The sequence below is a fragment of the Hyla sarda genome, chromosome 3, assembly GCF_029499605.1.
Source record: "Hyla sarda isolate aHylSar1 chromosome 3, aHylSar1.hap1, whole genome shotgun sequence".
NCBI classification, from domain to species: Eukaryota; Metazoa; Chordata; class Amphibia; order Anura; family Hylidae; genus Hyla; species Hyla sarda.
The window spans coordinates 372,818,144-372,839,766 of NC_079191.1; the positions used below are offsets into that span (position 1 = coordinate 372,818,144).

General features: G+C 42.3%; 1 protein-coding gene across 1 annotated transcript in view; it reads right to left on the reverse strand.

Annotated features, from left to right (window-relative positions):
- The window catches only part of HAO1 (hydroxyacid oxidase 1), a 30,602-nt gene extending 9,329 nt beyond the window's left edge, over positions 1-21,273 (reverse strand). The window contains exons 1-7 of the mRNA XM_056567839.1: positions 21,031-21,273; positions 14,850-15,001; positions 13,344-13,599; positions 6,889-7,064; positions 4,742-4,833; positions 1,575-1,733; positions 1,393-1,462 (exon numbers count right to left, since the gene is read on the reverse strand). Coding sequence (XP_056423814.1) covers positions 1,393-1,462; positions 1,575-1,733; positions 4,742-4,833; positions 6,889-7,064; positions 13,344-13,599; positions 14,850-15,001; positions 21,031-21,167 — 1,042 coding nt within the window. The 5' untranslated portion in view covers positions 21,168-21,273. The remainder of the gene's footprint in view (positions 1-1,392; positions 1,463-1,574; positions 1,734-4,741; positions 4,834-6,888; positions 7,065-13,343; positions 13,600-14,849; positions 15,002-21,030) is intronic.
- Between the last annotated feature and the right edge of the window lie 350 nt (positions 21,274-21,623).

Consider the following 21,623-nt stretch of genomic DNA (forward strand, 5'->3'; position numbering starts at 1 on the left):
CTACAGTTTGCATTAGGAATCTATATATAGAAAACTCAACGTGTGTGTGTGTGTGTGTGTGTGTATGTATGTGTGTATGTTCCACAAAAACTTCCAAACGGCTAAAGATATTAACATGAAACTTGGCACACATGTTATTTATATGTCAAAAACAAACATAGGATAGGTGATTTAACCCTTACTCACCCCCATTTGCCAGTTTAAGTTTAAAGTCCCATGCAAGTCTATGGGAAATATATGTTACTGCATAACTTCCAAACGGCTTGAGAAATTTCGATAATACTTGGTCACATGTTACTTATATGTCCACTTAAAATATAGAATAGTTAATTTAACCCTACACTACCCTTATTTGTCAGTGTCAGGGTTTTTGTTTAAAGTCCCATGCAAATCAATGGGAAATGTATGTTCTCACATAACTTCCGTACGGCTGGAGATATTTCAATACCTGGTACACATATTATGGGTCGGAATATGAGGACGGGATGGGAGGTCGAGATAGGAGGTTGAGATAGGAGGACGGGATGTTCGGGATAGGAGGTCAGGATAGGAGGTCGAGATAGGAGGTCGAGTTAGGATGTTGAGATAGGAGGATGGGATAGGAGGTTGAGATAGGAGGTCAGGATAGGAGGACGGGATAGGAGGTCGAGATAGGAGGACGGGATAGGAGGTCGAGATAGGAGGACGGGATGGTCGGGATAGGAGGTCAGGATAGGAGGTCGAGATAGGAGGAAGGGATAGGAGGATGGGATAGGAGGACGGGATAGGAGGTCAGGATATGAGGACGGGATCGGAGGTCGGCATACAAGGTCGAGAAAGGAGGACGGGATAGGAGGTCAGGAAAGGAGGACAGGATAGGAGGACGTGATAGGAGGTCGGGATATGAGGACGGGATAGGAGGTCGGGATAGGAGGTCGAGATAGGAGGTCGGGTTAGGAGGTCAGGATAGGAGGTCGGGATAGGAGGTCGGGATAGTAGGTCAGGATAGGAGGATGGGATAGGAGGATGGGATAGGAGCATGGGATAGGAGGATGGGATAGGAGGAGGGGATAGGAGGACGGGATAGGAGGTCGGGATAGGAGGTCGAGATAGGAGGTCGGGATAGGAGGATGGGATAGGAGGACGGGATAGGAGGTCGGGATAGGAGGTCGGGATAGGAGGTCGGGATAGGAGGTCGGGATATGAGGACGGGATATGGGGTTGGGATATGACAACAATATATGAGGACGAGATATGAAGTCAAAAGCTTCCTCCTTTGTTGATTTTCCTCCCCAATAAGAATGAGGAAGGAAAAACCGGGCAACGCCGGGTACTCAGCTAGTATAATATAAACAAAGGCACATGCCATGTTATTTTGTTAAATGGAAATATTAAAATGATGCTTTGGCATACCTGAAAGAGCCATTGCTAAGCGGAATTCTTCCTTAAGTATACTAAGAACTTCTTCCACGCCATGTTGTCCCTTGTGTTAATAAAAAGCACAATATTATTATTATCATTATTTCTATTTTACTAATACTTGTTATATACTAGAGATGTTTACTAAACATCCATGTACTATGTATCCACTGTACCTGATATGCCAATCCCCATAATACAGGTCTTCCAATGAAAACTGCCTTGGCACCCAATGCCAGAGCCTTCAGAACATCTGTTCCTTTCCTTACTCCACCATCAAGATATACTTCAACTTTCCCATCCACTGCTTTCACAATTTCCTCAAGCACATCAATCTGCATGGTAAAACAGAGATTATCTACACAATGATGTTCCCTCGCTGTACAATATCGGTCTGTTCCTGACCCGCTTTTATGTAGTAAAATAGTAATAAAACTACTGATTATTAAAGGGGTACTTTGGTGGAAAACAACAAATCAACTGGTGCCAGAAAGTTAAACAGATTTTTTAATTACCTCTATTTAAGAATCTTAATCTTTCCATCACTTATCAAATGTGGTATGCTCCAGAGGAAGTTCTTTTCTTTTTGAATTTCATTTCTGTCTGACTACAGTGCTCTCTGCTGACACCTCTGTCCATGTCAGGAACTATCCAGAGCAGGAGCAAATCCCCATGGCAATACCTATTCTGCTCTGGACAGTTCCTGATATGGACAGAGGTGTCAGTAGAGAGCACTGTGGTCAGACAGAAAATAAATTAAAAAAGAAAAGAACTTCCTCTGGAGCATACAGCAGCTGATAAGTACTGGAAGCATTAAGCTTTTTATATAGAAGTAATATACAAATCTGTTTAACTTTCTGGCACCAGTTGATTTGAAAAAAAATTTTTACACCGGAGTACCCCTTTAACTGGTTAACGACCAAGGACATGTATACACGTCCTTGTGCCATTAACGGGGTATGGTGTGGGCTCCCGACTCAAGAACCCTGTCAACACTTCCTGGTGGTCCAGCACGATCGTGGGGGGCGATCCACTGCGGAGGTAGCCGGAGGGATTACCTCGGCTTCCTTGCTGATCCTGGCTCTCGCAATGATAAAGCCTGGCAGGACCAGTCTTTATCAATGGAGCGCAGATCACACAGATCAATGTGGTTCTATGGAACCACAATGATCCGTATGAGGAATCTAATGATTCCTCCTAAGAGTCCCCTGAGGGGACTAATAAAGTGTAAAAAAAAAATAAAAAAATAGTTTAATAAAAGTTTAAAAAAACACATTAACCCATTCCTTATTAAAAGTTTAAAACACCTCCCTTTTCCCAAATTCCATATAAAAAAAATATAAAAACATAATAAAAATAGACATATGTGGTATTGCTGCATGCGTAAATGTCAGAACTATAATAATGTTAATTAAACTGCACGGTCAATGGCGTATACATAAAAAAAATACCAAATTATATGTATACTCAATTAAAGAGTCCCATCAAAACAAATGGCACCGATAAAAACTTAAGATCATGGCACAAAAAAATAGGTCCTAAAACCACCCTGTATACGGAAAAAAGTTATAGGGATCAGAAGAGGACAATTTTAAACACTAATTTTGGTGCATGTAGTTATATATTTTTTTAAACTAGTATAATAAAGAAAAACCTATATAAATTGGGTATCATTGTAACCATATGAACCTACAGAATAAATAAATGGTGTCATTTTTACTGAAAAGTGCATTGTGTAGAATCGGAAGCCCCCATAAATTACAAAAGGGCATTTTTTTTTCCGTGTTCGCCGTAAATTTTGTGGTGAAATGATTGATGTCATTACAAAGTACAATTGGTGGCGCAAAACATAAGCCCTCATATGAGTTTGTGGGTGCAAAATTGAAAGCGTTATTACAAACAGTGGGTGCAAAAAAAAGAAAGTCACACAAAGTCCACCATTCCTATAGTAGTAGAAAAGATCAGTATTAGACTATGTGGAAAATTCACTGACCCTTTTTCTGTATACATTGCTACCCTTGAACACCATTTTCTTAATAGTTTTAAGTGGTTTATTATAACATTTCTTAAAACATCTTTATAGTGGTCAGGGCATAAGGATAAATAAAAAAAATATGTCTGGTTTTGGCCACCATTAGAGGGAGCTTAGGAGCTTTCAGCATACTTATTATCCTTAGCTTTCAGTTATAAAACTGGTCTGTATGCAGTTAGCTTTTAAGCTCCTCCTAGTGGTGGATGGAGGCAAAATTTTATCATTTCTGTGTATTCTGTGTTATTTCAGGTAATTTGGAGCTTTGTATGGAAAAAAAAGTAAAGCATTTAACGAAATTCATCTGTAATAGAATATTGGACCCAAATATGACATGGCATTATTTTAAAGGGAACCCATCACCATTTTTGTGTTGCTTGAACCTCATGCAGCATGAAACAGCAACAGGCTACCTCTGTACAATGATAAATGTTTCACTCTGAATTGAAGATGGGAGAGATCGATCTATTTGGGTATTGGAAGAAACTGATCCATCAGGGTCAGTGGGACAGGAAGAAGCTTCCAGGGACTGCCCTCGTGCCTTGGAGCCCCGTTCCTGGTTGGTATTCTAGCTATGATTAGGGTATGTTCACTCTGCGGAATTTCCATAAGCGGATTTACGCACAGTGAACATTAACATCAGTGTGAATGGGTCTTCTGCTAGACCCATTCAAACTGAGAAATTTCAGCGGCGGACAATTCCGATGCTGAAATTGTTCTGTGCAAAGAAAGAACAATTTAATTCTTTGTGCGGAAGTCCGCGAGCACAGGATAGCTGTCAATGGCGATGGCTCAGTGCCGCATGGTCCTACCGCAAGCGGAGATTCCGCAGTGTGAACGTACCCTTATTTAGAAACACCACAGTGAATCTAAACCCCTGTACAGAGGGAGCCTGTCAGTAATTCCTGCTGCCCTTGGTTTGGACATCATGAAGCCACTGAGCCATTTCTTCCACCACACAGGAAAAGCACTGCCAACCCTATCAATATGACCTGTGGTACTAGGAAATTCCAGATTGATCATGTTTTTGCAGACAAATACATTTGTGTGGTAGAAACTGTTTCACATGCACCAGCTCTGGAGAGTATCTAGAGTCCCTGACGTGCTGCACACAATGTGGGAGCTTTAGCAAAACCTGTGTGGAGAAAAAGTGGACAAGTTGCCCATAGCAACCAATCAGATCACTTCTTTTATTTCTCAGAGGCCTTTTTAAAAACGAAAGAAGCAATCTGATTAGTTACTATGGGCAACTGCACAACTCTTCCTCTGGACAGGTTTTGATAAATCTCCCCCAATATTTTACTACACACTTACTGTAGCTGGAACTCCATCCAATTGACGTGCGCCATGATTAGACACCAGGATGCCGCTTACCCCGCGCTTAACAGCTTCTCTAGCATCATCCACTTAGAAAAAAAAATAAAAAATCAATGCAGCTACCGCCATGCTCAGTAACAGCTTATTGTGCTTAAAGGAATTTTTTACTTTGGATAATCTACTAAATCTTGCATTTAGTGGACAAATTCGATCATTATGGCCCTGATTTACTTAGAGTGGAGTGTAGTTTTCTTTGTTATTTTGTATTTACTAAAGTTTAGCTATGTTTTGCACTTTTCCCTACGTTTTGCTTTTTTTTTTTTTTTTTTTACAACTGCTCTGAGCTGTGGGGTTTTCCTGAGCTGAGATCCACATTTTCTATGGAAATATTAGTAAATATGCTGGGATTATTCGAAAATGTCAGGAACATGTTCCCTTTTCCCAATGACCATGCCCTCTTTTTGGGTTTTCTTAGTAAAATGGAGAGTTGGTCAGGTTTTTTGAATTTTTGGGGCAAATTCTGGTGCAGACACAATTTGTGGCCCAATGCAACACATTTTTGGGCACATCCTCACAAAACAGGCCGGGTTTACAACAGCAAATCAGGGCCATTATCTCTTTGATTTGTTTGTTGCTGAAGAGCCATATGTTACCTGATCAATAAAGATCAAGCATATTTATATTACATATATTTGAGGATGCAGCAAATTTTCATTTTTGTGTTTAACTCCTTAAGGGCTTAGGGCGTACCTGTACGCCCTACGCCCAGTCCCGGTGTTTAAAAAAGGGGTCACGCCGTGACCCTGCATCACACCGGGTCGGTCCCGGCTGCTAATCAGCATCGATCGTTGTGTTGCGCGCTGTTAACCCTTCAGACGCGGCGATCAAAGTTGACTGCCGCGTCTGAAAACGAAAGTAAACGCTTCCCGGCAGCTCAGTCGGGCTGATCGGGACATCGCGATAAAATCGTGATGTTCTGATCAGCTGGGACGCAGGCGGAGGTCTCCTTACCTGACTCTGTGGCGTCCGATCGGCGATTGATTGCTCCAAGCCTGGGCTACAGGCTTGAGCAATCAAGCCCCTATCTGACTGATCCGTGCAAAGCTATGGCTTTGCAGTAATCAGCATAGGAGATCAGTGTGTGCAGTGCTATAGCTCCCTATGGGAGCTATAACACTGCAAAAAAAAAGGAGGAGAGCGTTCTGGCTTGGCATGAATCCCAATCAGTTCTGAGACTTCTTAAATGGAGCCTGAGCTGTTTTACAGGACACACTACCTGTGAAGGTGGTGTGGTGAGCTAATTTAAATATTTTTTTACCCAGAAGCCCGCGGAGTGCTAAATGGCCTAATTTGAATCTCCGTTACACTTGAAGAGGTGTCCTCTCCCCGAGGAAAGTACTGACCCCGTATATATATATATATATATATATATATATATATATATATATATACATGTTAAAAATGCAATTGTACAGCTTTAAAAGGGTTTTGTTTTTACTCTGTGCTCTTTATGGTAAAATATCATGGACTGATTTACTGTAAACTTTTTTATATGTATATAAATATGCCTAAAATCTGACCCCTAAAATTATTATTATTTTTCTTTTTTTTAAATTATAGGGTTGTATGAGGATTCATTTTTGCACTGTTATCTGAGGTTTTTATCGGTACCATTTTAGTTTACCATTTTAGTTCAGCAATTCTGGTGTTCTGTATTTTTCTTTGTTTACATCATTCACCATGCAGGTTTATAGAAGATTATATTTTAATAGGCTGCACATAAAAATACTAAACGCTTATTTTATTTTAGTAAAACAGGTAAAGGGGGTGGTTTGAATTTATCAGGGGATTATATTTTTGTACATTTTTTTTTTTTACACCAAATGTAAGAATAAGAGGTATATTACAATCAACATGAAAAATGTGCTTTTTATTAGTAAGTTATTAAGTTAGTAAGTTATTTTAATGTTTGCAACTTGTGGGAGATCCATGTCATGGTGATGCCACCTTATGACATAACTAGCTGATTTACAGGCTAGATACAGTATATTAGGACAGTGGATTAATAATGTATGGAAGACAATATAATAATGTATGTAAGATAATATAATAATGTATGGAAGACAATATAACCTTTTACTGACCTCTTAAAATCCCTTTGGCTACTATAGGCAGAGAGGTTAATCCTTTAAGCCATTCAATGTCTTCCCACTTGATGGAAGCATCTATAGCTTGAGATACATACACGGCCAAACCACTGTCATCTCCGTAGCCTTGTTTTGATGAAAATGCCAAGTCTTCAGTCTCAAAATTTTTCATCCTTCAGGTATTATTTTTAAAAGACAAAAAAAGCAGGTGACATGTAGCTGTAAGGGGAATATTAGTAGAAAGGCTGATTATACATCCCAGAAAAAACATGTAAACCTATGTGAAGGAATTATGTGGGTCCTTATGAATATCATTTTAAAGGGTTAATTTCTAAAAATGCATTTAATGGTATGGATAGATAGCTTAGGGGCGGCTGATACCTATTTCCATGCCTCTATATTTCTTAAAGGAAAATGGTAATCCTGTTCACCTAGACTAAACCCAATATACTGGGTTATAGTGTGGGTTAAAGGGGTTCTCCGGTGCTTACACATCTTATCCCCTAACCAAAGGATAGGGGATAAGATGCCTGATCGCGGGAGTCCCGCAGCTGGGGACGCCCGTGATCTTGCACGCGGCACCCCGTTTGTAATCAGTCCCCGGAGCGTGTTCGCTCCGGGTCTGATTACGGTCAACCACAGGGCCGGCGGCGTGTGACGTCACACCTCCGCCCCCGTGTGACGTCACACTCGGCCCCTCAATGCAAGCCTACGGGAGGGGGCGTGATAGCTCCGCCCCTCACTGCAAGCCTACGGGAGGGGGCGTGATAGCTATCACGCCCCCTCCCGTAGGCTTGCATTCAGGGACGGAGCGTGATGTCACACGGGGGCGGAGGCGTGACGTCACATGCTGCCGGCCCTGCGGTCGACCGTAATCAGACCCGCAGCGAACACGCTCCGGGGACTGATTACAAACGAGGTGCCGCGTGCATGATCACGGGCGTCCCCAGCTGCGGGACTCCCGCGATCAGGCATCTTATCCCCTATCCTTTGGATAAGGGATAAGATGTGTAAGCACCGGAGAACCCCTTTAACAGGAGACCAATAAGAGGTCACTGACTACAATAGGTACCTTTGCTTCGGAGATATGTCCCTCCGTATATCAGCTTCTATCTTCTTCTGTGAATTGCACGCTTGAGGCGGGCCGCCAGCTCAATTTAAATATTCATTGTCGCTGGTCACGTGAGCGCTCAGTCGGCGCAGTGCTCACGTGACCAGCGACAATGAATATTCAATATGAGCCAACAGGCCAGCACTAGATAGAAGCTGATATTTGGAGGGACATACAATATCTCCAAAGCAATGGTACCTATTGTAGTCAGTGACCCTTCATTGGTCTCCTGTTTACCCACACTATAACCCAGTGTATTGGTTTTAGTGTGGGTGAACAGGATGACAGTTTTCCTTTAAAGCAGATTAAAAACTTTAGGAAACAAAAAAAAAAATTGTAATCACCTGTATGGTACACTGCAATATTATTGTAACTGTCATTTGGGCAATCTACTATTGCTACCTAATAGGGAATGGAATGGTTAATAAATGCCTTAAAGGGGTATTCCAGTGAAAAACTAATTTTTTTTTTCATATCAACTGGCTCCAGAATGTTAAACAGATTTGTAAATTACTTCTATTTAAAAACATTAATTATACCAGTACTTATCAGCTTCTGAAGTTGAGTTGTTCTTTTCTATCTGACCACAGTGCTCTCTGCTGACACCTCTGTCTGTCCTGACTACGAGCTGTCCAGAGCAGGAGAGGTTTGCTATGGGGATTTGCTCCTACTCTGGACAGTTTCTGAGACAGAGAGAGGTGTCAGCAGAGAGGAATGTTGTCAGACAGAAAAGAACAACTCAACTTTAGCAGCTGATAAGTACTGGTAGGATTAACATTTTTTAATAGAAATAATTTAAAAATCTGTTTTACTTTCTGGAGCCAGTTGATATGAAAAATGTTTTTTCACTGGAATAAACCTTTAAGGACAGGGTGACACGGGCACATCTGCAGGGTATAACACGCTGATGGTAGTTTACAGCGGGAAATCCGCCACTACGAGCAGACACACGAGCTTTCCTGCCCCAGACAGATGTTCGGTCTGCAGTCCCTCAGTGTCTGCCATCGACGCTTCCGCAGAAATACGCTGCGCATGCGCCCCAAGTGACCCTGCCCCTAAGATATATGCAAGATAAACATGGCAGCTTTTTCCCAGAAATAGTGCTTTACCTGTCCATGAGTTGTGTCTGGCATTGCAGTCTAACACTACTGAAGTGAGTGGGGCTCTGCTATAACTTGCATCCTATGGATAGTTGTGTCTTTTTTGGTGGCCCAGTACAGGAGCAGCACCCATGTACCCTTGCTGCCCTGTCAGGCAGATTCCATTCAGTGACCCCTGGGCCCCCACTTCACCTATGTGCCCTAACTAGTTAAGCAGTGCCTATGTTCTGTATTGTAATGTACATATAATGTTATATACTTTTTAGTAATGTTGCTATGTGTTGTAATCAAGGAAGGTATCAGTGACCATGTGACCTACAGGGTGACCTATGGGACCCCTCCAGAGTCTCCCCCATATAAACCCTGGGAGGAGCTAGCTAGTTAGTTCTTGCTCTGCTGAGGAACAGTGAAGTCCTGAGAGAGTGTCTAGTGTCCTGAGCAGGGGCATGCACAGACATTTTGAAGGGCAGAGGCTCAAGTAAAAAAGAGGGCACTTTTCATAATTAAAAAAATGTCTGCCAGACTTAATGGGCTGTGGCCCAGGAATACAGTGGACTCCCGCCAGGCCTCCTTGACATTCATATCCCCATAAAAGTTGGTGTTTTTGTAAAATAAAGTCAAGAACAGTTTCTATGAAGGTCTGCCATGTGTATATACACTTTGGCTGTGCTGTCAGTCTTATTTACAGAAAACATGTGACAGCTGCCCTATAATATACTGTATTATAGAGGAGATTCATCAAAACCTGTGCAGAAAAAGAGCGGTGCAGTTGTCCATAGCAACCAATAAGATCGCTGCTGTCATTTTGCAGAATGCTTTTCCTCTGCAAAGGTTTTAATAAATCTCCCCCTATATGCCCCCAACTGAGCTCTACTGTATATAACAGAATGTGCACTGTACCCATCACCCATCACCCAGCCCCCATCCCCAATCACCCAGCAACAATCACCCAGCACCAATCATCCAGCACCCACTTTATGCAGGAATCTCTACACAGCTCTGGTTCTTACACTGAAGAGATGGACACCCCACTAATATATGCTTACATTCTACAATATATAAGAGCTGGCAAAAAAAAGAATTATAAATATACAAAGATGGCCAGGCATAGCACAGCATACAGGATGGAGGCAGGGAAGCTCCACCTCAATTGCGCACAAGACTGACTTCGCATACTAGCAATGTGGGGCAATACCTAGAAAACGGGAAGACCAATTTTTGTATACATGCACTGTAACTTAGTGTATTGGGTTTAGTGCGAGTAAACAGCCTGTCAGTTTCCCTTTAATTATATACCGTACCCCCCTTAATGAACTATATACTGTGCCACCATTCATCTATTAATTCCCTATATACTTTTCTACCATTAATTAACTATATACTGTGCCACTATTATTTAAATGGGCACTGTCATGAAATTTTTTTTTTGATATGTTGTAGTACTTAAGTACTACAACATATCTCTAATATACTTTTATAAAAAAAAAAAATGTTTTTAAAACATTTTAAAAGCAATTTGAAATTCAGCCACTAGGGGTCGCCATCCTAGTGGCCGAATGCAGTGCGGAGTGACGTCACTGCAAAATTCCGACTGATTCCGGCAGGGCATCAGTCGTAATTTTGCGCAGGCGCAGGAACATCCAGGGCTGCACATCGGCTCCCCGCACTCGCCGACGGCCCTGCTGCAAGGTACAGGGGGAGGCTCCCCCGCACCCGTCCCTCCCGCATCGGCTCCCGGCTCACTCCTCCCCGCATGAAGCTCCTGTCCTGGGTGCCTCCAGTTGTTTTACCACTACAACTCCCAGCATGCCCTGACAGCCAATAGATGTCAGGGCATGCTGGGAATTGTAGTGGTGAAACAGCTGGAGGCACCCTGTTAGGAAAACTAAGGGCGGAAGTTGGCCCCCCCAGCAGGCATCAGTGACGTGGTACCTGCTGGGGAAGTCTGCCTGGTAGTGAGCACACTACCAGGCAGACTAAATGCCATTTTTAAAATAGTAAAAAAAAAAAAATTAAGGCAGGGAGGGTGTTAGGGATAGAAGGGCAAAAGGCAGGGACAGAAAAAAAAACATGATGGTGGGAGCTACCCTTTAACTATACTGTGCCACCACTAAGGGTGCGTTCACACGTGTGTATTTTCTGCTGCAGATCTGCTGCAGATTGGCTTTATCAGATTTCTCTTCCCATTGTCAATGGGAAGCAAAATCTGCAGCAGCAAAATCTGCAGAAGATCTGCAACAAAAACAGGCACATGTGAACGCACTCTAAGGATCTATACACAGTGCCAGCATACATAAAAAATATAATGTTACAATATAATGAAATATATACTGTGCTTCCATAAATTCCCTATATAATGTGCTTACATTCCTCTATTAATTCATACAATACATACCAATCATACCAATACATATCAATACATCATACAATACATACAAGAACATAACATAAAGACACATACAGTACATAAGAAATATACACACATACATAGAGACACTTTGACACATATATACAGGTGCAAATATACATTAAGAAACATAAATTCACAGACAAACATATAACATGGAATATATACTAAAAGATATAGCCAATAAGCACATCATACATACAGGTACACACATACAATCACTCACAGATATATACACATATACATAGATTCACTTGCTGATATATATATATACACATATACATAGATTCACTTGCTCATATATATATACCATATATATATATACACACATACATACATACATACATACATACACACATACATACATAGATTCACTTGCTCACATATACAGGCACATACATAGAGATACACACACACAAACACATACATACACCTCACACTGACATACAGTCACTCAGTATATACACAGTCACTTACACTAAGGCCCCAGCCATCCCTCTCTGCACAGGCACATACATAGAGATACACACGCACATATATACATACATACACACATATATACATAATACATACACACATATATACATACACACACACATATACACACACACACACATATACACATCATACAGACACACTGACATACAATCACTCACATATATACACAGCTACTTATACTAAGGCCCCAGCCATCTCTCTCTGCACAGGCACATACATAGAGATAAACACACACACATATATACACACACACACACACACACATAGATATGCACCTCACACTGACATACAGTCACTCTCATATATACACAGTCACTTACACTAAGGCCCCAGCCATCCCTCTCTGCACAGGCACATAAATAAAGATACACACACACACGTACGCAAGCACGCACGCATACACACACACACACACAGACATATACACCAGACACACTGACATACAATCACTCACATATATACACAATTACTTACAGTAAGTGCCCATCCCCCTCTGCATAGACTAAAGTTTCTGGCCGGGACTTCCTATGGCCGGGCAGACTGTGGGAGGGGCTTCTCTCTGCCTTCTCTGCTTCTGTCTCCTCCGTGTGGAGAGGAGCAAAGAAATAGATAATGACAGGGTGAGTGGCGCCCCCTTGCTGCAGGGAGGGCACAGCACCCTCCATTAAACTCCATGCAAATCTCCCCAGCAATGGATTCTTTTTACTGCACCTGTCACCCTGAGTCTGCACCTCCTTTTGTGAGGGCACTATAGGGGCAGGTGAGGAAAAGGGCAGGGGCTCCAGCCCCCTTTCACTCCTATGTGTGCACGTCCCTGGTCCTGAGGAGGCCTAAAGCCTACTACGCAGCCACACATCCACAAGTCCACTGCCCCACAGGTGAACGTCAAAACCTAGTAAGCTACAAACGGGGTGAAGTCAGTCTAGTCAGTCCCAGTCAAGTAAGTCAGGATCAATCTGTGTCAAGTCAGCGTAGGCCTGCAGCAAATTGTCCAAGTCCTCTACAAGTCCCAGCGAGCCCTAAAATCTCTGAAGTCACTGGTCACCTCCTTGGGCCTGGCTAAGCTGTTAAGACTGTTACACCTGTCTAACTCAGTAAAGCTGCCGTTGTGCCATAACTTGGCATCAGAGTCATTATTTGCCCCCGTGCCTAGCCCAGTATACCTTCGGGTGGTGAAGGCGTTAAACCACGCCCTGGCATCACGAACACAAGGGGTTAATGCCCTCTGCCCCTAGGGTAATAACATCTGCCCTCATCACACCCTCAGTACACTATGCTTTCACATCAAAACAACATTTTATCCTGAACAATCAGTAATAATCAGTAGTTATAATACCTGAGATGAGGAGGGAGTTGGAACTTATTCCGCACATCATCAAGTCTCCTTCCTAGATAAGGAGTGTCCACTGTTAAGAAGATCGCTTTGTAGCCATATTGTTCAGCTCTCTGCACCAGTGACTTTGTTAGGTTGCGATCTTTGTAGATGTACAGCTGCATCCAGCGTAGACAGTCAGGTGCAGATTCTGCAACCTCTTCAATGGACGAAGTGGCCCATGAGCTCAACATCATTCCTGTCCCAGATGAACTGCAAGCTAATATGTAAAAAGAGGCCACTACATGGAAACCTGAGCAACTATCTACAGTATGTTTTTTTTTTTTAGAATAAAAAGGACAAACAACAAATTTAGAAAGAACGTTTAAAGCATTACTGTCATTAATAACTACTTTTGACACGTGGATCAGACATGTCAAAAGTTGTCAATCACACCGGGTTTGGTGAGTTAATAGCCAGGAAAGCGGGCGGCATTGCGCTCCGCTCCCCGGCCATCCAAGAGGTCCATCCATGTCTTTGCATAGAAGACTATTTGTGTAATTAGGTCCCACAATGCTCAATGGGTAATGGTCATAACTCACTTTTTCAAAAAAAATTTGAACAAAATAAAAAATAAAATTCTAAATGTACATGCAACATATTCATTTTGTGTATTAGATACTTTCCATACGTCACAAAAAAAGGAACAAAAATCCACAAAAACTGCTGTAAAAACTGTGTAAACAGAAAAACTGTTGTGAACAAAGCTGAGAATTAGACTTTAGTATATCTGGGCCATTGTTTCCATAAAATGACAATGGCATGAGGGTGGTACATTTGGCTGAAAACATATTAGGCAGAATATAAGATGCAACTGCTATATACTATAGTAGCAAACAATTTAAGAAACAAGTCTAAAAGAAGAAAAACAGAAATACAGTTAAGATGTAAAATGAAACTGAAACTGAAGATTATACATCCAGAGAGACATTCTCTAGGCCTGAGCTTCCCATCTAGGGTGCCTCCAGCACCCTGGTGATGAAACACTGTTCTAGGCCTAGCAAATTTAGAGACTCAAGACAGTCTTGTGACCTTCTTGCATACTTCTCAAACATCTCTTTTTTTTATTTTATCCAAATATGTCCCAGGAAATGGATGTTTCTGAAAAGTTTTGTTGGTATTCCATATTGGAACCAGGCAGGTGCTCAAAATGTTTTATAAGGCGTGTTCACACGCTTGTAACTAGCAACGGGTTTCCCGCTGCGGGAAACCCTCTGTGAGTTACGTTACCATTCATTTGAATGGGTCCGCGGACAGTCCTCAAATCTGACACTATTGCGGACTGTCTGTGGACCCATTTAAATCAATGGTAGCGTAACTCGCAGCTGGATTCCCGCAGCGGGCAACCCGCTGCTAGTAATAGTATGTGAACGCACCTTTACTAAGGATTTAGCATGGTTTAGCATGATGCCTTGTATTCTTGACCCATTTACTAATAGTTAACTGAACATGATTTAAGGAGAGGTTTACCTCGTGCAGTTGCCGTTTCTCCATCAGGATGGGCCATCCGCTGCATTGCTGTTGCTCCAACACATATTGGCATGCTGACTTTCTGTCCTAGTATGGTTGTTGAGAGATCAGTGGCAGAAACATCTCTGAGAACACGCGGCCTCAGCCTCCATCTGACATCAATGAAATGTAAATCAGGCTTTAGACACCAAGCATATGTTTAGGGTTTGTTTTCACATTTTTCGGAAATTAAGCAACTGCTTTCAATGTGAATTTGTTCTGGAAGGATCCGTTCTCATGGTAGCTCTTTGTGCCAATTCTTTAATCAATATGTTAATGACAAGAAGCAGTTCTGAGACTGAATCCAACAACTCAGCAGACGTCAGGTTGTTGCTATGTCACACTGTTTTAGTCACATTTGTGCAGAAAAGGGGTCACCCTGCTCAGTGAAATACTGCTAAAATATAACTGTTTATATGTTGCCCACTGCAGGTAAAGGTGGCTATTTCATAGCTTTCCTTACTTTCTAGAAATGGTAAGGTCGTACATCCTCTTGTCAGTTTTAGCATTTTTGGTATTCCTAGGAATATTCCCATTAATCGGCCCATGTAAAAGGGCAAGCGACCAGCCAACAAACAAGCAAACACAAATTTTTTGGCTGATTGGATCTTTGCAGCCAATAAAATCCAAGTTATCGGCTGCACTTCACCTCTGTAAACAGGTGAAGTTCAGCCGACAATGATGAATTTAAAGGGACACACAAATAATAATACAGCCATGTAATGGCTCAATAAACGAGCACCGATCACAGATATTAGAGCTCACTATCCTCTTCCTACTGGCCAATGTAAAATGGCCTTAAGGCCCTGTTCACACTGAGTTTTTTTTTCTCATGGAAAAAGGTTGATCTTGCACAATCAATAATTTGCACAAAAAAAGTTAAAAGAAAAAAAAAATAGTATCTAAAGTCTGTCTGTATTGATGTCATATGGGACAAAGCAGAGAGCATCTTGTAAGAGAAGCTGTCACTTTCATGGACACTACTCATCAATGGATTGCATTGTCAGCAGTTCATTTAATGGCTGACATGTAAGGCCCCTTTCACACTATAAAAACACTTCCGTTATGAACGCCCGTTAGGAAATCGGCAGTTATACGGCCAGTACAAAATCACTAATGGCCGTTAGAAAATCCCATTATAGTCTATGGGGTTTTTCTAATAGCCGTTTTAACCCATTCTCTCCCGTTATTAATAACGGCCATTATTTTGTGACGGGCGAATGAACGGGAGAAATAGTACATGCACTAATTCTCCAGTAACTATCGCCCGTCACAAAATAATGGCTGTTATAAAATAACGGGCGATAACGGGTTAAAACGGCTATTAGAAAAATCCCATAGACTATAATGGGATTTTCTAACGGCCGTTAGTGATTTCCTAATGGCCGTTCATAACGGAAGTGTTTTTATAGTGTGAAAGGGGCCTAATACTACAGTTCACCTTCATTGGGTGCTATAAGAAAATGTTGGGGTCCGCTGTGAATTCCTGTAGTGATCAACTGATCACTAAGGGCTCTCGGAGCTGGATCACCATAAAAGTCTAACTGCTGGGGCAGCTGTTTTTAGAGAAGCATTTGTCCCAATGAGTCAAAGGACAGAGTCCTGGTACCGTCTCCCAGCTGCAAAAGTAGAGAGTTGCCATGTGGCAAAGAAGAAATTTCAGTATCAGTAGTCTCAGTATTATAAAAAATATATATATCAATAACCTGCTATTTTCTGCATTACATTTCTACATCTGCATACACTGTGGTATAGATATTTAAAGGTTAACAACTTGCTTTTTGCTGACAACAATGGTGAGCTATATGTGTAAGGATGTATGGAACATTGGTCACATGACTCCCCTTAGCTAGTTTATGTGCATAAACTGCTAGAAAGTCTTAAGAAAATGTATTTTCATCCAACCATCTCTCCCCAGAGGGCTGGAACCAGTTCTGCTCAGTTGAGCTTAGAGTAGCGTGCAGACAAAACCTGCATGCTCTCATAAGGAAATGTTTTAGGTGTGCTGTTTCAAGATAAACCCTGCAAAAGCAAATAACCAAACCCTGGATTTACCAGTACTAGAATCTAACCTGAGTAAGACATGGGTTGGCTCATTGTGATCAAGGCACTGTTTGGCCTTCAGGACATTTTTACCCAAGACTGTCTCCAGTCCACATTAATAGGTCTTTATTCTCCAAAATCCTGCTTCCTGCTCCAATTTGACTAAATTATTTCTGCTGCACACCCCATGGATAAACCTTCCCAAACACCTCACCTCAAAGGACTTAAAGGGGTTCTCCGGTGCTTAAACATCTTATCCCCTATCCAAAGGATAGGGGATAAGATGCCTGATCACGGGAGTCCCGCCACTGGGGACCCCCGGGATCATGCACGCGGCACCCCGTTTGTAATCAGTCCCCGGAGCTTGTTCGCTCCGGGACTGATTACCGGCGACTACAGGGCGGGCGGTGTGTGACATCACGTCTGCGTCAGCGTGTGACGTCACGCTCCGCCCTGCAATGCAAGCCTACGGGAGGGGGCGTGATAGCTATCACGCCCCCTCCCTTAGGCTTGCATTGAAGGGCGGAGCGTGATGTCACACGCCGGCGCAGGCGTGACGTCACACGCCGCCTGCCCTGTAGTCGCCGGTAATCAGTCCCGGAGCGAACACGCTCCGGGGACTGATTACAAACGGGGTGCCGCGTGCATGATCCCGGGGGTCCCCAGCGACGGGACTCCCGCGATCAGGCATCTTATCCCCTATCCTTTGGATAGGGGATAAGATGTTTAAGCACCGGAGAACCCCTTTAAAGTGGTTATCCACCATAAGGGGATTTTAGTAGTATGTACCTGCCATAACTGGGTATTTTCTGTTGAATTTCGTTCTCTAAACTACACATCCAATAGTTCCATAGTTTGTAAGTATCAGAGGTCACTTTCCTCCCTTCCACACATCAGCCACCCCACCCATTGAAACACACCTGTGATCCCTTCAATGCAATGCACCAGAGTTTTCTAATCAGGGTGCCTACAGATGTTGCAAAATGATCTCTCTCCCACCCAGCGGTCGCTCCACCCATTGAAGCAGGACAGACTCCCTCTGATCACCTGACTAGTAATTACAGGTCTCGTCGCACTGCAACCTGGGAAATCCCAGAACATGAGTAATTTAGTATGCTGTTAAAAATAAATATTGGGGCGATAATCATAGACGAAATGTGAGAAAACCGTCACACACAGGTACAGACACTATATTATGAACTACACTAACTTTACAGCCCCTGTAGCATAGTCAAATAAAAAAAATCCTGGAATATCCCTCTTTAATCCGTGTAAGGAGGATCCACCAAGTTACAAACCCTAGTTCTTCCCCCAGCCATTTGGAACAGATGGACTACTACTGGACTCATCCTCCTTGTGGGCACCACAAAAGCCTGTTGGAAGATTAATGCTGCTAACAAAAGGCACTCAATAGGTTTACACACTATTTATGACAAAAACATTAATGATGCATTCATTGAATCAGTAAATATTTAAAAACATTATATTGATTCGTGTTATTCGCTTTATGAGTTTCTCATCATAGATCACTTTGTTACAAATACATTTCAGGTCAAAGTTATGCATACATTAAACAAATAGGACTCTTCAACAAAAAAAAATGATATTATTTAAAAGGTTATCATTTAGATGAATGCATCTTTACATTTCACTTAACCTAGATACATTGTTATTTTACATTCTTAACAATGTTTTTACAGCACAATTACAACTAATTGCTTTCTTCTTCAGATTTTATGAGCACATAAAATAGAGAGGCCCGTTTTCGTATCACTTTTATTATGCTGTCCTCACAGTAGAGCCACTATGCAGTGAATAAATAAAGGCACTGGAATTTCATAATATGCAGTAACCCTCAACAGAACCAGTCCTGCCTTCTCTCTTGTGCATAAACATGAAGCTTAGAATATAGTCACCCAGAGCTAGCCCTACAATGGACTCCATTGGACCTAGGCGGCACTTTCACAGGGGTGGCTAATTGCTGCCCGAGAAAATTTTTAGCCTCTTAAGGACCAAGGGTGTACATGTATGCCTTTGTCCCACTTGCGAACTATGAAACCGGTTGGTTCTGACTGCTATCAGCAGCAGGGACCCTTGGCTAATGCCAGATATTGCCGATCAGGCCAATGTCCGGCAATAACCCTTTAGGCGCCATGATCAAAGTTGATTGTGGTGTCTAAAATGTAAAAACCATTACTCATGGCTGGCTCAGTGGCTGATCAGGACCACCACAGTCAAATCACAATGTCCCGATCAGCTGAGAAGATGGCAGGAGGGCACTTACCTGCCTCCTCACTGTCTGATCATTGCGCCTATGCTCTAGTGAGTCATGGCAGGCTAAAGCAATAGACCACCGATAACTATGATCAATGTTTATTCCTAATGCGCAACAGCGCGCATTGGAGGTGGAGAGCTGACTGACAGAGCTCTCCTGTCTCCTAAATATTCCCCCGTCAGATGAATATGGAGGAGCCAGGGGAGTACAGCCAGCCGGCTCCCTTCCTCCAATGAGCACTGTAGCGCATTAGGAATAAAACTATTTATAAGCATAACTCTGCACCTAACCAGAGGATTTCAGTGAGTAACCCACCATTTTACAGCTCTTCACCTGCACTATAACCCAGTATACAAGGGTTTAATGTGGGTGAACTAGCTGTTAGGTTCTCTTTAAAGGGGTTGTCCCAAAAATTACTTGCCAATTGGATTTTCCAGTATCCTAAAATACCAAGCCTATTTAAAGGGGTACTCCGCCCCTAGACATCTTATCCCCTATCGAAAGGATAGGTGATAAGATGTCAGATTGCGGGGGTACCGCTGCTGGGGACCCCCGGGATCTCGGCTGCAGCACCCACCTGTTGCAGCTTCTGGCAGCGCTGGAGGCTCTCATCCTAACGGCTCCCGACCACGGTGATGTGAGATCGTGACGTCACAACTCGCCCCCATGTGACATCACGCCCCGCCCCTCAATGCAAGTCTATGGGAGGGGGCGTGACAGCCATCACGCTGCCTCCCATAGACTTGCATTGAGGGGGCGGGATGTGATGGCACACGGGGCGGAGTCGTGACGTCACAATCTCACATCACAGTTGTTGGGAGCCATTAGGATGAGAGCCTCCAGCACTGCCGGAAGCTGCAACAGGTGGGTGCTGCAGCCGGGATCCCGTGGGTCCCCAGCGGTGGGACCCCCGCGATCTGACATCTTATCCCCTATCCTTTCAATAGGGGATAAGATGTCTAGGGGCGGAGTACCCCTTTAAGTAGGAGTTTACTGCATACTGCCTATCATTAAGATTATTGTATTACAGTACATGGTAAGCTTCTAATACTTCCTCCAGGGGACACTACTCAAAATACTCAACAATGTGAATAAAACACACTGGGGGAAATATTCAGAATTAAATTTGTCTTTTTCTGTGCAAACTACACCAAATTGTTGAAAAAGTGTTGCAGCACACATTTTCTAAATTATTTTGCAATAATAAAAAAAAAGGGGGGTGGGAGGGGGACAAAAAGGTAGGTCAAGGGGGGGGGGGGGGACAAAAATACCCCCCCTCGCAGGTGATGTAGACTTTGCACACAGAGTAAAATGTGCCTGATTTTCAAACAGTCATTGGTAAAAATCTTAGATAGCCTAGTCTAATTAAAACTATGCAAATTTTTTGAATATGCCCCAGCATTAATTCATACAGATATGTCAAAAGTTTTTATTGGTCGGGTCTCAGTCCTGACCCCCTCTAATCACTAAATATAGCCAGGTGAAATGTGTGGTGGTGCACCTGACTTCCTAACTCACTGCCCAGTCTGATTGATTCTTGGAGATGGCTCCATAGACTTAAAATGATCTGATCTCCTGCATTGAGTCAGAATGAGCGGCAAGCTGGGGAGAGACCCATCATGTATATCATGTAATAAGAGGGGAGTCTCAGGACTATCAAAACTTTTGACATATCTGTGCAAAATATATGAAAAGTTTATTTAAATGACAGTAACCCTTTAACACTAGATGTGTTCAAAGTATTACACATTACACTAATAAGAAAAGGTCTATGGTATCTGAAAACAGGCAGTGAAGAGCAAAGCGTTGCCTACTATGCCTCACCTGGAAAATGCTGATACATTGTCCGCTAGGGTTTGTTGATCTTCTGCCCCCGATCGGTAATAATCAAATACAGATTTCTTCAGAAAACACTTCGCATGTTGCTCGAAATCGTCCACAGTAATGAGTTTCACAGACATTTTCAGTCAGTGTCCACAAGATGACTGAGCCCTCACTATGGTTTATATGGCGTTAGCTGTATGGGATGAAAGATAATAAATAACTATTACCATGTCATGTTTACATGACCTATGCCAGTCCTCCCTGTAAATGGATAAACTCCAGTTAGCATATACACAGCTTTTAGAATGGACTTTCTCCTGCAGACAGATTTGGGACATTTATCTTGTGGAGATTGTATTCTGACCTTTTTTGCTCCCACACAGACTATGTTTTTTCATATTGTATGGTGTTGTAAAAGTTTAGATAAATTATGGACACCAGTTTATTGTGTCTAAGTTAAAAAACAGGAGATTACATTTACCTACTAGGATAAATGTAGTTTCAAGCATGAAAAAAATAAAATAATAATACATATATATATATATATATATATATATATATATATATATATATATGTTATTTCTTTTTTTTAT